The 13,430-nt window shown below is 34.7% G+C and overlaps 1 protein-coding gene across 1 annotated transcript; it reads left to right on the forward strand.

The window, feature by feature from the left end:
• The first annotated feature begins 8,556 nt into the window (after positions 1 to 8,556).
• On the forward strand, positions 8,557 to 12,509 carry LOC127847626 (uncharacterized). Its single transcript, XM_052379659.1, has 3 exons — positions 8,557 to 8,985; positions 9,433 to 10,451; positions 11,550 to 12,509. The coding sequence occupies exons 1-3, from the start codon at positions 8,651 to 8,653 to the stop codon at positions 11,900 to 11,902; spliced, it is 1,707 nt and encodes a 568-aa protein (XP_052235619.1). The 5' UTR covers positions 8,557 to 8,650; the 3' UTR covers positions 11,903 to 12,509.
• The last annotated feature ends 921 nt before the right edge of the window (positions 12,510 to 13,430 follow it).

The raw sequence follows: 13,430 nt of genomic DNA on the forward strand, positions 1-13,430 counted from the left end.
CATTTACAACTCTTTAGTGGAAACCGTAAAATATGGTGCTGAAGAAATACTAGAAAAAATAATATTTGTAAACATAGCAAAGGGTACTGGACAACGGAACTGACAGAGTTAAGAAAGAAATTCAAAAAATGCAAGAGGAACTTTGAGAAAAGATCAGATCCCAGTAATCAAATGAAACTTACTCAATGTAGAGAACAGTTTCTACAGGCTGTTGAAAAATCGAGACAAAGCAAATTTGTTGCAATGATATCACCCGCGAAATAAATTTTGTCTATGGATTGGTGCAAATCCCTAAATATATAGTTTAGTTATAAAAATTAATTGAGTGTAGGTTAATTGTTTTGATGAATTGCAATTATCCTCATTGATATCTATACACCTAATAAGGTTCATGTTGAAATATTGTAGTCTATCTGAGATATAGCCCTGAAAATTTACACAATTCAAAAACAAGAAAGGGCAATAACTCTAGGTTTAAAAAGTGCAAGGTGATGGATTTTGTGCATGGCACTTCCTCCAATTGATTTTTACCCACCCATGAAGTTTCATGTTTAAATGTGTATCATACTTGCGATATAGCCCTGGGAAGTTCATCATACAAAAATAACAAAGGGCAATAACTAATATTTAAACAAGTGAAGGGTTATGTTTCTTAAGCATGGCACTTTATTATCTATACACCCATGAAGTTCCATGTTGAAGTCCTGTATGGTATCTGAGATATAGCCTTGAAATGTTACATCCTACAAAAACAAACCAAGGGCAGTAACTCATATCAAATAAAGTGTATGTTTATGGTTGATATGCATGGCACTTTTGATGTTAATATCTTATAATGTTTCTGAGATATAGCCATAACAAGTTTTGTGAAAGACACATTGATGGACGGATATACTGACGGACCGACAACGCCAATTCTATATCCCTCCGCCTTTAACGAGGGATAATACATTTTTATACGCCCGTTTAAAAAAACGGGACGTATTATAGTTTTATCTTTGCGGCGGGTGGGCAATGTCCACGGCAGTGTCCGCTCTCTAATTCAAATAGTTTTCATCCAATCTTCACCAAACTTGGACAGAAATTTTATCTAGACAATATCTAGGTCAAGTTCGCATATTGGTCATGCCGTGTCAAAAACAAGGTCACTGGGTCACTTAGTGCATTTCAAGCATTTAGCATGGTGTCCGCTCTCTAATTGGAGTAGTTTTCATCCGATCTTCACCAAACTTGGTTAGAAGTTGTATCTGGACAATATCTAGGTCAAGTTCGAATATGGGTCAAGCCGGGTCAAGTACTAAGTCACAGGGTCACTTAGTGCATTTCATGCATAAAGCATATTGTCCGCTCTCTAATAGTAGTAGTTTTCATCCGATAATCATCAAACTTGGTCGGAAGTTGTATTTAGACAATATCTAGGTCACGTTCGAATGTGGGTCATGCCGGGTCAACATCTAGGTCACAGGGTCACTTAGTGCATTTCAAGCATTTAGTATGGAGTCCGCTCTCCAATTGAAGTAGTTTTGATCCGATCTTAACCAAATTTGGTCAGAAGTTGTGTCTAGATGATATGTAGGTCAAGTTCAAATATGGGTCATGGTTAAGTTATCATGTTGTCCAAAACCTTCAAACGGGCGTATCTTGTGACAGTTTTGCACTCTTCTTAATAAAGGTGTTGCTCAATGCTAAAATAATCCTTCAAGATATGATACTTGATGAGATAGAGCAACACTTCACATGCATATGTTACGAAAAGACCAATTATAAGGCTGAATATTTGTCTCTTACCAGGACTGAAAACAGTGAAGCTACCAAGACCATGACACCTCCCAAGCCATCTGCACCCGATTGTATAAACGCTGGTCAAAGTTACCGCTCGGTAACATTCAAACCTTGGTAAGTTTGCGGTTATTCAGGTATAGTAACCTTCAAGGTAACTCGATTGTATAAACACGATATACAGCAAAGTAACCGAACCGCGCATAGTGGAATTTAACCACTGTAACCAAAACATTCCCACAATGCATTTTCTAATGACGTAATTTTCGCGCGAAGTGTCACGCTTATAAACTGCGACATGTATTTTTTTTATCAAATTCATTTACAAATGAATTCACAATAAAATAAAGTGTAAATTTTAACTATGAGTTCATCAAAATGACCAGGGACAAATTGATAATGATGTCGGGATTTGCATCATTTAGCGGAATCCCTGGTGCTTCCAAACTGCAAGAGAGTGCTTACAAAGACGTCTATTTTTCTAGTTGGTCTAGATGTCACATATTAATTATACATGGTCGTCGTAACATGCTAGACTATTCTTCTAATTTTGCTTTTGTTTACAATAAACTTACTTACTTTCTTGTACAATAAGGAAATTTAACATAGACAAATAAAACATTGTTCAAGTTTAAATATAACTTTGTGTGCAGAAATCTGCAAATGCGACCGAGTTCACCAACGGCTATTATTTGTGTCGTGTTCTGAGAAAACTGGGCATAATGCATGTGCGTTAAGTGTCGTCCCATATTTGCTATTTAAGTTCGCACAGGCTAATCAGGGACGACAATTTCCGCCAAAAATTGATTTTTGCTAAGAAAAGACTTCATTTTAACAAAAAATGTCATAAAAGCGGAAAGTATCGTCCCTGATTAGCCTGTGCGAACTGCACAGGCTAATATGGGACGACACATATAGCACATGCATTATGCCCATTTTTCTCAGAACACGACACATTTGATAAACTGCTCCGGTTCATACTAGTTCGAACGTGTTTTGTTTTTTGTTTGTACTTTTGTTGTTCCCTGTTCCCGAAGAAAGGATTTTAACATGGGCGCCATTGATGCCTAGGATCACACACGGCATACCCATAACAGAATATAAGAAACACGTTCTGTGCGTCCTTAAATTCGTCGTCCGAAGTCGGAAATTGTATTGCCCTGTAAATTAAGTCAAATAAAGTGTCAGTCGCTGCAATTGTATTTTTACTCGTCGAAATTGTGAAGGTTGTCGATGGTTAGCTCTTATAATGTCGCGCGCCGCGGCCATTTTGTGTAAGTTACCTCTCGGTTACTTGTACTTACCCACCTAGGGAAGCAGGGTATGTTTTAACTGGGTTTTAACCGATCGGTATAACTAACCAAATTTTATACAAACGCTTACCGACCAGTAACCAACATGTGACCGACTTTTAACCGCCGGTATGTGGTTAACCGCCGGTTTAACTGTTTATACAATCGGGTGCTGAATCATTGACAATGTAACTCCACACAGGCTAATTAGGAACCACACTTTTCGCTGTTTAAAGCAAAAATCCAATCTAGACAGAATAGTATCGTACAAAATATATTGTAAAATCATTCATATTGCTCTGAATGAGATTTTATGGTTTGTCAAAAATGACCTTTTCATGGACTTCTTTTAGTAACCGGTGGTTATGGGATATACACCCTCAGTAATTTCATACCATACGAGAGCGAAGTAACCGTCAGTTACTAACTGTATAACGAGTGTATCTCAACTGATTACTCGATTACTCAGGGTGTATGGAAATTACTCGGGGTGTATGGAATATACACCATGGGCACATGACCGCTCTAAACCAATCGGATTAGGTCATTTTTGTAGGAGGTCAGAGAAAGGTACCTACATGTACATTCATAGATTACTGAGTTTGGCCAAAACACACGCACAAATACTAATTATTCTTTGTGATCTTAAAATTGGTGGAACAGTAAAGCCACAAGATAAACTAAAATTCATATCTCACAAATTTTACAGTAACTAAGATTAAGTTAACATACATGCAAACTTGAAGAGTGTTAATGAAATTTTGAAAATGTACATAAAAACAAATCTCTTGAGTGGTGAATGCTTCTGAAAAGTATTGTAAAGAGCTTAAAATATTGTTTTTACCAAAAAGTATTGTTTGGACCAAAAAGTAATGTTTAGACCATAAAGTATTGTTTTGAGCTTTAAATATTCTTTAAACCCAACAGTATTTTTTGAGCTGTTTGATACCAAAAGTATTGTTTTGAACCAAAAGAATTGTTTAGACCAAAAATAAAAACTGTTTACAGACAAAAGTATTGTTTAGACCCCAAATTATTGTTTAGACCCCAAAGTTATGTTTAGACCCCAAAGTATTGTTTAGACCCAAAATTAGTGTTTAGGGGCAAATGTATTGTTCAAACCCAAAAGTATTGTTTAGACCCCAAAAAATTGTTTGGACCCAAAAGTATTGTTTAGACGCAAATGTACTGTTGACCCAAAAGTATTGTTTAAACTCAAAAGTATTTTTTAGACCCCAAAGTATTGTTTAGGCCCCAAATTATTGCGTAGACCCACAAGTATTGTTTTTACCCAAAAGTTTTGTTTAGACCTCAAAGTATTGTTTAGACGCAAATGTATTGTTTAAGCCCAAAAGTATTGTTTAGACCAAAAAATATTGTTAAGACCCAAAAGTATTGTTAAGACGCAAATGTACTGTTTACCCAAAAGTATTGTTTAGATTCATAAGTATTGTTTAGACCCCAAAGTATTGTTTAGACCCTAAAGTATTGTTTAAACCCCAATGTATTGTTAAGACCCACAAGTATTGTTTAGACCCACACGTTTTGTTTAGACCTCAAAGTATTGTTTAGACTCAAATGTATTGCTTTGACTCAAAAGTATTGTTTAGACCCAAAAGTATTGTTTTGAGAATTGCTTAGACCAAAAAGTATTGTTTAGGCCAAAAAGTATTGTTTAGACCCAAAAGTATTGTTTTGACATTGACAAAATCTATCGTTTAGGTTACATTATACTAAATTATTGAGTCATGTAGGCTGTAGTCTCTCAAAAAATGGCATAGTTTCTTTGAAGGCATTTTTACCACTTTAGATTATGGTTCTAGTTTTATCTTTTGATGATTTTGATAGGGCATGAATAGGTATTCACTACGAAATCCCTGAAATATGATAACGCTATATAACCCACTCGAAAATCCCCAACCACGATGAGGATCGAACCTGGAACCTCCGGGTTCCAAATCAGCCAGGCTCTCCACCGCGTCGCTATAAAAGCTAGCTCATATAGCAAGGCAGTATAAGAAGGTCAGCACATAAGGTAGTCGTGAAGACTCAGCGATGACCTGCAAATAAACTCTGACATACACACACAAGGCAGTATAAGTTCTCTGTATACCGAACCCTGGTGCACACACGCCCTCAAATTGAGAAATTCTTCAACGAATTTCCCCATGACACGACATCTGAGGGATGTCTGTAAAACATGGTGGGTTATTTACATTGGCCGCCAGTTAGAGACTATGGTACAACATTGCACTGAAAAAGGTTACATATGCCAATAGAAAAAGACCGGATTTTTTTTTTTGCAAAAGCAGTCGATTTTGATTTGTGTAAAGTTCTTTCGTGTGTGTGCATGATATACCTTTCTATTGCATAAATAGATTCAGCTTAGAAATGCCTTTAAGAAAAGATACATTTATGGGGATCATATGTGCACAATGTTGCAATTATTTTTGCTTCAAGTTGTTGATTTAACATTGAATAGTATAGGGAAAATATTTATATAGTGTGACCTTTTAAACCAAACAGTAATGTTCAGACCCAAAAGTATTGTTTTGACCCAAATGTAGTGTTTAGACCCAAAAGTATTACTTTGACCCAAAAGTATTGTTTAGACTCAAAAGTATTGTTTAAACCCAACATTTTTGTTTTTAGGTCACGATATACTGAATAATTGTATTTATTTATTTATTTGTATTAATTTATATTTTTTTAAATACATTTTAATTTATAATTAATAATATTTATAATAAATCCCAGGGGAAGAATCACTGTCAGGTATATTGGTGTGCTGTAGGCCACGACTGCAAAGACGCTGATTACTGCATAGAAACTCCACAGCACTTCCACAATCATTTCTGGCAACGTACTGTCGACGGCCTCAATGTCTTAGGAGAATATGAGGAATGGGAAAACAGGTCTTAATGCATGTGGGTAAAGTGTCGTCCAAGTTTAGTCTGTGCAGTCTTTCCAATTTTATGCATTTTTTTGTTTTAATGTAGTGAATTCTAAACAAAAATCTAGTATAGGCAGAAAGTGTCATGCCTGATAAGCCTGTGCAGTCTTACCTTTTCAATGAAGCATATGTAGAATGGGATGATTTAAGCGATGTTGGACTAGACCTTTTCAATCAAGAATAGATAGAATGGGATAACATAAGCAATATTGGCAATCCTTGACTTCGTACCTTTTCAATCCAGCGTAGGTAGAATGGGATGACGTAAGTTATGTTTGACTACTTACTTACCTTTTCAATCAAGCACATGTAGAATGGGATGACATAAGCGATGTTGGAATACTTACCTTTTCAATCAACAGTAGGTAAAAAGGGATGACATAAGTGATGTTGGCAATCACTTAGTTAATACAGAGGACCCATGAAGTAACAATGTCCGTTCTCTATCTAACTCGATATGAAGTGCAACCAAAACCTAGAATTAACATAAATATTGACAAAATATTTTGAGCCTCGTTCTGGGTAAATGAGACTTAACGCGTGTGCCTTAAGAGTCCTCCCATATTAGCCTGTTCGGTCTGTACAGGCTGATCAGGGACGACATTTCTCGTTTGAGCTGAATTTTCCCTAGGAAGAGACTTCATTTAATTGAAAAATAACATAAAAATGGAAAGTAGTGTTTTTGATGTGCATGCAGTAATTCCTCCCAGAGCTCATTTATAATCAAAGTTGTACAATCTTTTATATGCATTCCAGGGACATTTTAAGCAATTTATATACATTTTCATAGTGCTTACAGTACCTATTTATGCTTAAAATTGTCTTTTGATGCAATGAAACAGAAACTAAATGATACACAAGTCAGTAATGTGTCCACCATTTTGAGAATAGAACCTCGGACGACACTTAACGCACATGCATTAAGCCCAGATTTCCCAGAGCATGGATCTGGAGATTCCGAGCTATCTCCCCATTCCCCTGTTGATTTCGGGAACATTTTGTGCATAAAACAACCATGAAATTGGGGAAAAGATGTGTGCAATTCTGGGAAATAGGTCCCTTAAATTTTTTTATTGACAATGCTTCGAAAAACAGGGTTTTGTGTTTTGAAGGTTTAGAGATCATGTTGACTAGATTTTCAAAAGTGCATAAGGAGAAACAAGCGATGTGTTTGTGAAACACTATGTCCCTATATATTTGACCTTTGACTTTGAAGGATGACCTTGACCTTGACCTTTCACTACTTAATATGTGCAACTCCATGAGATACACATGCATGCCAAATATCAAGTTGTTATCTTCAATATTACAAAAGTGTACATTAAATTAGCGATTGTGACCCATATAATTGACCTTTGATCTTGAAGGATGACCTTGACCTTTCACCACTTAACATGTGCAGCTCCATGAGATATATATGCATGCCAAATATTAATTTGCTATCTTCAATATTGCAAAAGTTATAGCAAATGTTTAAGTTTGCACAAACAAACAAACCAACAGACAGGGAAAAAACAATGTGTCCCCCACTATAGTGGTGGGGGATATAAAAAGAGAGATATTGCTAAATTGGAAAGGCGTAAAAATCATCATCTATTAACACATGAAAAAAGCCCTTGATTTAATTTGAATGATCCATGCTTTTGGAAAACTCTTCATACATGTATGTAAAGTATCAAAACGTTCTACTTTTTCATTTAAATGAAGTCTCTTATAAATAAAATCCAGTCAAGATGACACGTGTCATCCACATTCAGCCAGTGCGGACTGAACAAGCTAATATGGGAAGAAACTTATCAAACATATATTTAACAATGTTTTCCCATAGCCCTGCTTAATTTGGTACATTCCAAGGCGATAAGTGGATGCACGCTCCTTCATAGTCAAGTCTGATTAATACCCTAAATTGTTTTCTTGTTACAAACTTTAAATTGGTATACATAAAGTATTACTTTACCAAAGGTCACAATTGTTAACACAAACAGTTTATTAGATTATTTTATTGCAAAATACATTCAAAACCAATACATAACTATAATGCTTTCTATATTAATAATTTTCAATTATATTATATGAATATTAAACCAAACTAGCAATTTTCTCTGACAAGCAGCACGATGAGTAATATTTCAGGCATGACAATGACAGTTTTATTTATGTTCAAGTTCGTAGTAAATTAAAACGTTGGTTTGTACATGAATAGTTTTCATATCAGGCTCCTTCATAAAAGCTAGATTGGAGTACATACTTGGCATTCTGCAATTTAAAATACTCCCTGTGTATACCCATGTTATCTAGTTAACTTAAACCGACTATTATATTGCTTTATTGATTAAAAAATATGCCCAAATAAACTAACCGCAAACTGAGGTGTATTCATATGGTTTTATCTTGCAATACATTTCATATTACATAGTAGATAGTAACTTTGCCTACTGGTCTTAAAACCTTTAAATAAAATTGAGTTTTATCTATGATAATGGTACGGTAAGGCAATGCTTGTTATTGGACTATGGACCGGATCTAGATGGGCGTTATTTGTTAAGTAAGAGATACTAAACTATATAAATTAAATTAAACTTTCAGAGATCTAAAGCTGCTGTATTTACAAAACTCGTGCAATAAAATGGCAACCTTTTTACAATCTACAAGTGAGAAGGGATCTGACATGGTCCAAGACTTCTTATGTTCGACCTGCGAAGACACGAATCTGGATATAATGTCTGATTTCTACTGTGAATCTTGTGTTAAATTTTACTGCGGAAAATGTATAGGCATGCACAGCCAGTTGTTTACGAAACATGCCCCCTATGGAAGGGGAGATATGAAGAAATGGCCAGTGGCCAAGAAGGTGGAAGATTTTCTTCTGAAGTGTGATGTCCATAAAGACAAAAACCTTGAAATGTTTTGTGATAATCACAGTGAACTGTGCTGCACAAACTGTGCAATTCTTAATCACAGGTAAATGTTAACTTTATTTAAATTAAAAACAGCAAGGTTAAGAAACAAATAAACGGTTTTCAAACTTCATTGCAAGGAAGTCAAATTATTAGCAAAATAACATCAATCTTATAATATCAACAACATATTTTTTATTTCAATAAACCATTAATTTGCTCATATACAATTATTAAAAAAATATAAAAAGACAGCAGTTTTAAGCTATCTTTGTACTTGGGTCACTGATTTCAAATCCAGTAAAATATCTGTTGAAATGAATATGTAGGGTTTAGATTTAAATAAATGAATACTTATGTAAATACCATATTGACCTAAAGCTGGACTCTAATATATTAACTTTTTCATTCTGGTTTTTCCAAAGTATTTTAGATTCTCATTACAAAGGCTTTTAAAAAAACAAGAAAGTATTTAATATTGATTACAGTGTTTTTTTCAATCTTCTTTCAGACACTGCCAAAAGTTAACTCTGATATCCGACATCGTAAAAAGTCAGTCTACAGACCTTCAACAACTGTCAGTTTCTATCCAAACTATTTTGAAAGCATTGACGAAACTTCAAGACAAGCAAGAGGCTAGCATTCAGTATGTGCAAAGTTCATATGATGAACAGCTAAACAAGATACAGGAAACTCGCAGAGAAATAAATACAGCCTTAGACACGATTGAACAGAAGACACTGAAGGAAATGAAAGATACTCTAAGCAAACTGCAAGCCTTTTCCAAAAAAGATGTTGACAACTGCAACAGGCTAAGGGATAAATTGAAACAACTTCGAGACACCATACAGGACATTAGCGATAAAAGCAAAATGGAACTATCCTTTATAGCCACCAGGAAATCCAAGGTGATAATAGAACAATCTGAACATTTTCTAAAGAAGAACTCTGTTCAGGATAAATTTTATTTAACATTCCAGCCTAACAGTGAAATTGTACAGTACTTGTCAACACTGTCAGGTCTTGGGAGGATTAAACACAGTACGAAGAAATTGATGGGAGAAGAGAATCCAAACAAGGTTATCACTGTGCAAGAAAAGTATGTACACAATATGCGAATATCAAGTGATTGGAATGAATGCAATATCAAAGCCATCTTAGTCCTCCAGGATGGACAGGTCCTGGTTGCAGACAACAATAATAAGAAAATCAAGCTTCTTGACCAGTGTTACCAGGTGTTGAGTAACTGTAGTTTGACTGCCTTTCCACAAGATATGTGTGATATCACACCTAGTGAGGTGGCTGTGACTGTCAATGAAAATGCTTATAATATACATGAGGTCAAGTTTATCACAGTCAACAACAGGCAGCTATTGACAGGAAGGGAGCTTCAGTTACCACATGCATGTATTGGTATTGCCTGCCACCAAGGAGACCTGTATATTACTTCTGCTACTGCATTGTATAAGTACACATTGAGTGGGAAACTTGTCAACAAGATGTATGAAGATACATCAGACACTTATACAGGTCAGAATCATAGTTAATTAATCATGATATGATTAAGAATTTGTTGTATAAATACATATAAAATGTACAGTTAGTGTATTATTCAATCGCAGTTTAGAAAACAATTCATGTTTTGGATCATTGATAAGGGCATTACCAGATTGTTATTTCTTAAAATATTGTGTCATTTAATTTTATTTACATAAAAATTAATGGATTGGTAAAATCAGGCATATTCATTCGATCTTAAATTTGTTTTTGTTTTTATAATATCTGATATGAAACGTTTACCTCACATTTGGTTGAACATTTGATTTTGTGGTTGAGTGCACACCACCAAAATCCACGAACAATAAAGTAACATAAATACTCAAAATCAGCACATATTTTGCGAAATATTAAAAAAAGGTAACCCATAAAAAATCAGTATTCCTTATAGCAATAGTCAAAATTTCAACGCTTGATGTAGTATGGAAACACAGATTTAATGAGATACAAAATGCCCTTTTTCATACGACATACCAACACTAACATGAGACATGAACATGTGTTCAATATAAAAAAATTAATTTACCCACAAAAAAGAAAAAAGAGCTTGTGTGTCTTGTTAATTCTATGTTAACATACCACATTGAACGTTGAAATTTTGTCATTTGCTATAATAAAAACATTGATTTGTTATGTATTAACTTTATTTTTTTAAATATTGTACGAACTATTCGTTGATTTTGAGTGTTTATGGACTTGTAGTGTCCGTTGAATTATATAAGTTTCATATAAGACACAGTGTGCTTTTTAATGTTTGTAACCTTTTTTTTAAATTTTGATAATTTTTTTATATTTAGAAAATGAGAATGAATTTATAATTTCTGCAACTGACTTTTGTAACTGATGAAGAAACTATATACAATTTGAATTTTAGTAATAACAATATCTATAGATATTCTTTTGAATGAACTTCCTGACACACATAAATATTTATTACTAGTGGGTTTCATACATATCTTAATAATGTTGTCTTTGGTATTTAACAACACATTAGTTATACAGTTCCTATGAAATTTGTTATTAACATCTATATAATATAATTCAATATCTTGATGTTACTCTGTTTTGCAGTATATAAGATTGCTGTGAGTCCCACAGGGGACAAGTTGTACATCACTAACACCTCCCATGACAAGCTCCTCACTCTGGCCAGGGATGGGGCAGTCCTGGCCACCTTCATTGACCCTGCACTACAATGGCCAAAAGGTCTTCATGCTACACATGCAGGCCAGGTGCTGGTATGTGGAAACATATCCCACACTATCCTACAAGTAGATAGTGAGGGCAAGAGGAAGCTGGCTACACTTGGTACAAAGGAGGATGGAGTAGTGTCCACATGGTCAGTCTGCTACAACAGACACACTGCCTCCATCATTGTGGGACTTGAACGGAACAGCAGTATCCTGGTTTTTAAAGTAAAATAATGTAATTCTACATGTACCTTGATTGATGATTCATATTATTTCAATGGCCATAGGATTGTGCTGTGTTAAGGTTGATAATAATTAAACATTGTTAGTATTTTGCAGTTGCATTGTTTTGAAAACCTATAATGTCATAAGTTCAAAAACTGTTAAGAGTGTCAGTGAAAATAAGAACAGCTGTAGTGTTTATTATATTGTTACATCTATAACAATTGTTTTTGTATTTCTCATTGACTTGACAGGTCGACTAGATCTGCTGGTGAATATACAGAAACAATTTTAGTTCAGAATATAGTATCTGTTTTTTACATTACATCACATTACATCACATTACAACACAATAACACCAGAACTATATATGTGTATAGGCTGTCGTTTCTTTAAGATACATGTCAAATGCATTGAAGATAACTTTACTTTTTCATTGTTGTTTTTAAAAAATGATGACTTGTTTTTTTCTTGCACTGAGAACATGTTTCTTGGTAATTTATAACTATTTATTCAGCGTAGCTGTCTCATCCAGGTTTTGATTTACATTAATATTCATTGAAATGATGTGAATATTTTCCGCCATGAGACGTATATGAATAAATGATAATTCAGCATGGGCTAATATGACACTTATAGATATGCAGCATTGCGTTTTGCAATGATCTAAACCGTGTATACAGGGTTAAAATATTTTATAAAGTTTAGAAATATTAAGCATCTACAACAGTCGGACAATATTAAACTGTCAAAATCACAAATTGTGTGCGTATTCTAGAAGGCTTTGTTCTAATACATAACAATTAGTATTATATTGCATTAAGAGCAGTTGTATATATTATTTTATAGTGTTCCTTAATGTGTCCTACCTTAATACACTTAACTCATTGAAATTGTTTTTGATTGATTGTTAAGTCCAACTTCGCCAAAAATCAATTGACCGGAACAAAACTCACACTTCACCGAAACGCAGATTCGAAACCTAAACGCGGACCCTACGTCTAAGGTCAAGGTCACAGGGGTCAAAATTTGTGTGCGTATGGAAAGGCCTTGTCCATATACACATGCATGCTAAATATGAAATTGCTATCTGAAGCGACATGGAAGTTATGAGCATTTTTCGAAACCTAAACGCAAAGTGTGACGGACAGACGTACAGACGGACGGACAGACGGACGGACAGTCCGATCACTATATGCCCTCCTTCGGGGGCATAAAAATATTAAGTCCTAGGCCAATAACTTCACCCAAAAATCAATGGACTGAAAAAACTCACACTTCATCTGTAGGTCATAAAGGGAGACTCACACACTAAAAATCAGCTCAATGTCTAAAAGCGTTCATAAAAAACACCGGCAAACGGCTATTTTAGAGAAAATGCATTATAGTATACACGGGTGTTAATGAACCGTATTTAATATATTGTCTAAGATAATGGACGTGTTATTGACAATTCACTGTCTCGTAATTAAGACAACATACAACCCACTTGTGTTACTTTCAAATGGCCAATCATTTTAATTGCTATCTCCGTATTGTA

The sequence above is a fragment of the Dreissena polymorpha genome, chromosome 10 (genome assembly GCF_020536995.1).
Source record: "Dreissena polymorpha isolate Duluth1 chromosome 10, UMN_Dpol_1.0, whole genome shotgun sequence".
In the NCBI taxonomy this organism is placed as follows: domain Eukaryota; kingdom Metazoa; phylum Mollusca; class Bivalvia; order Myida; family Dreissenidae; genus Dreissena; species Dreissena polymorpha.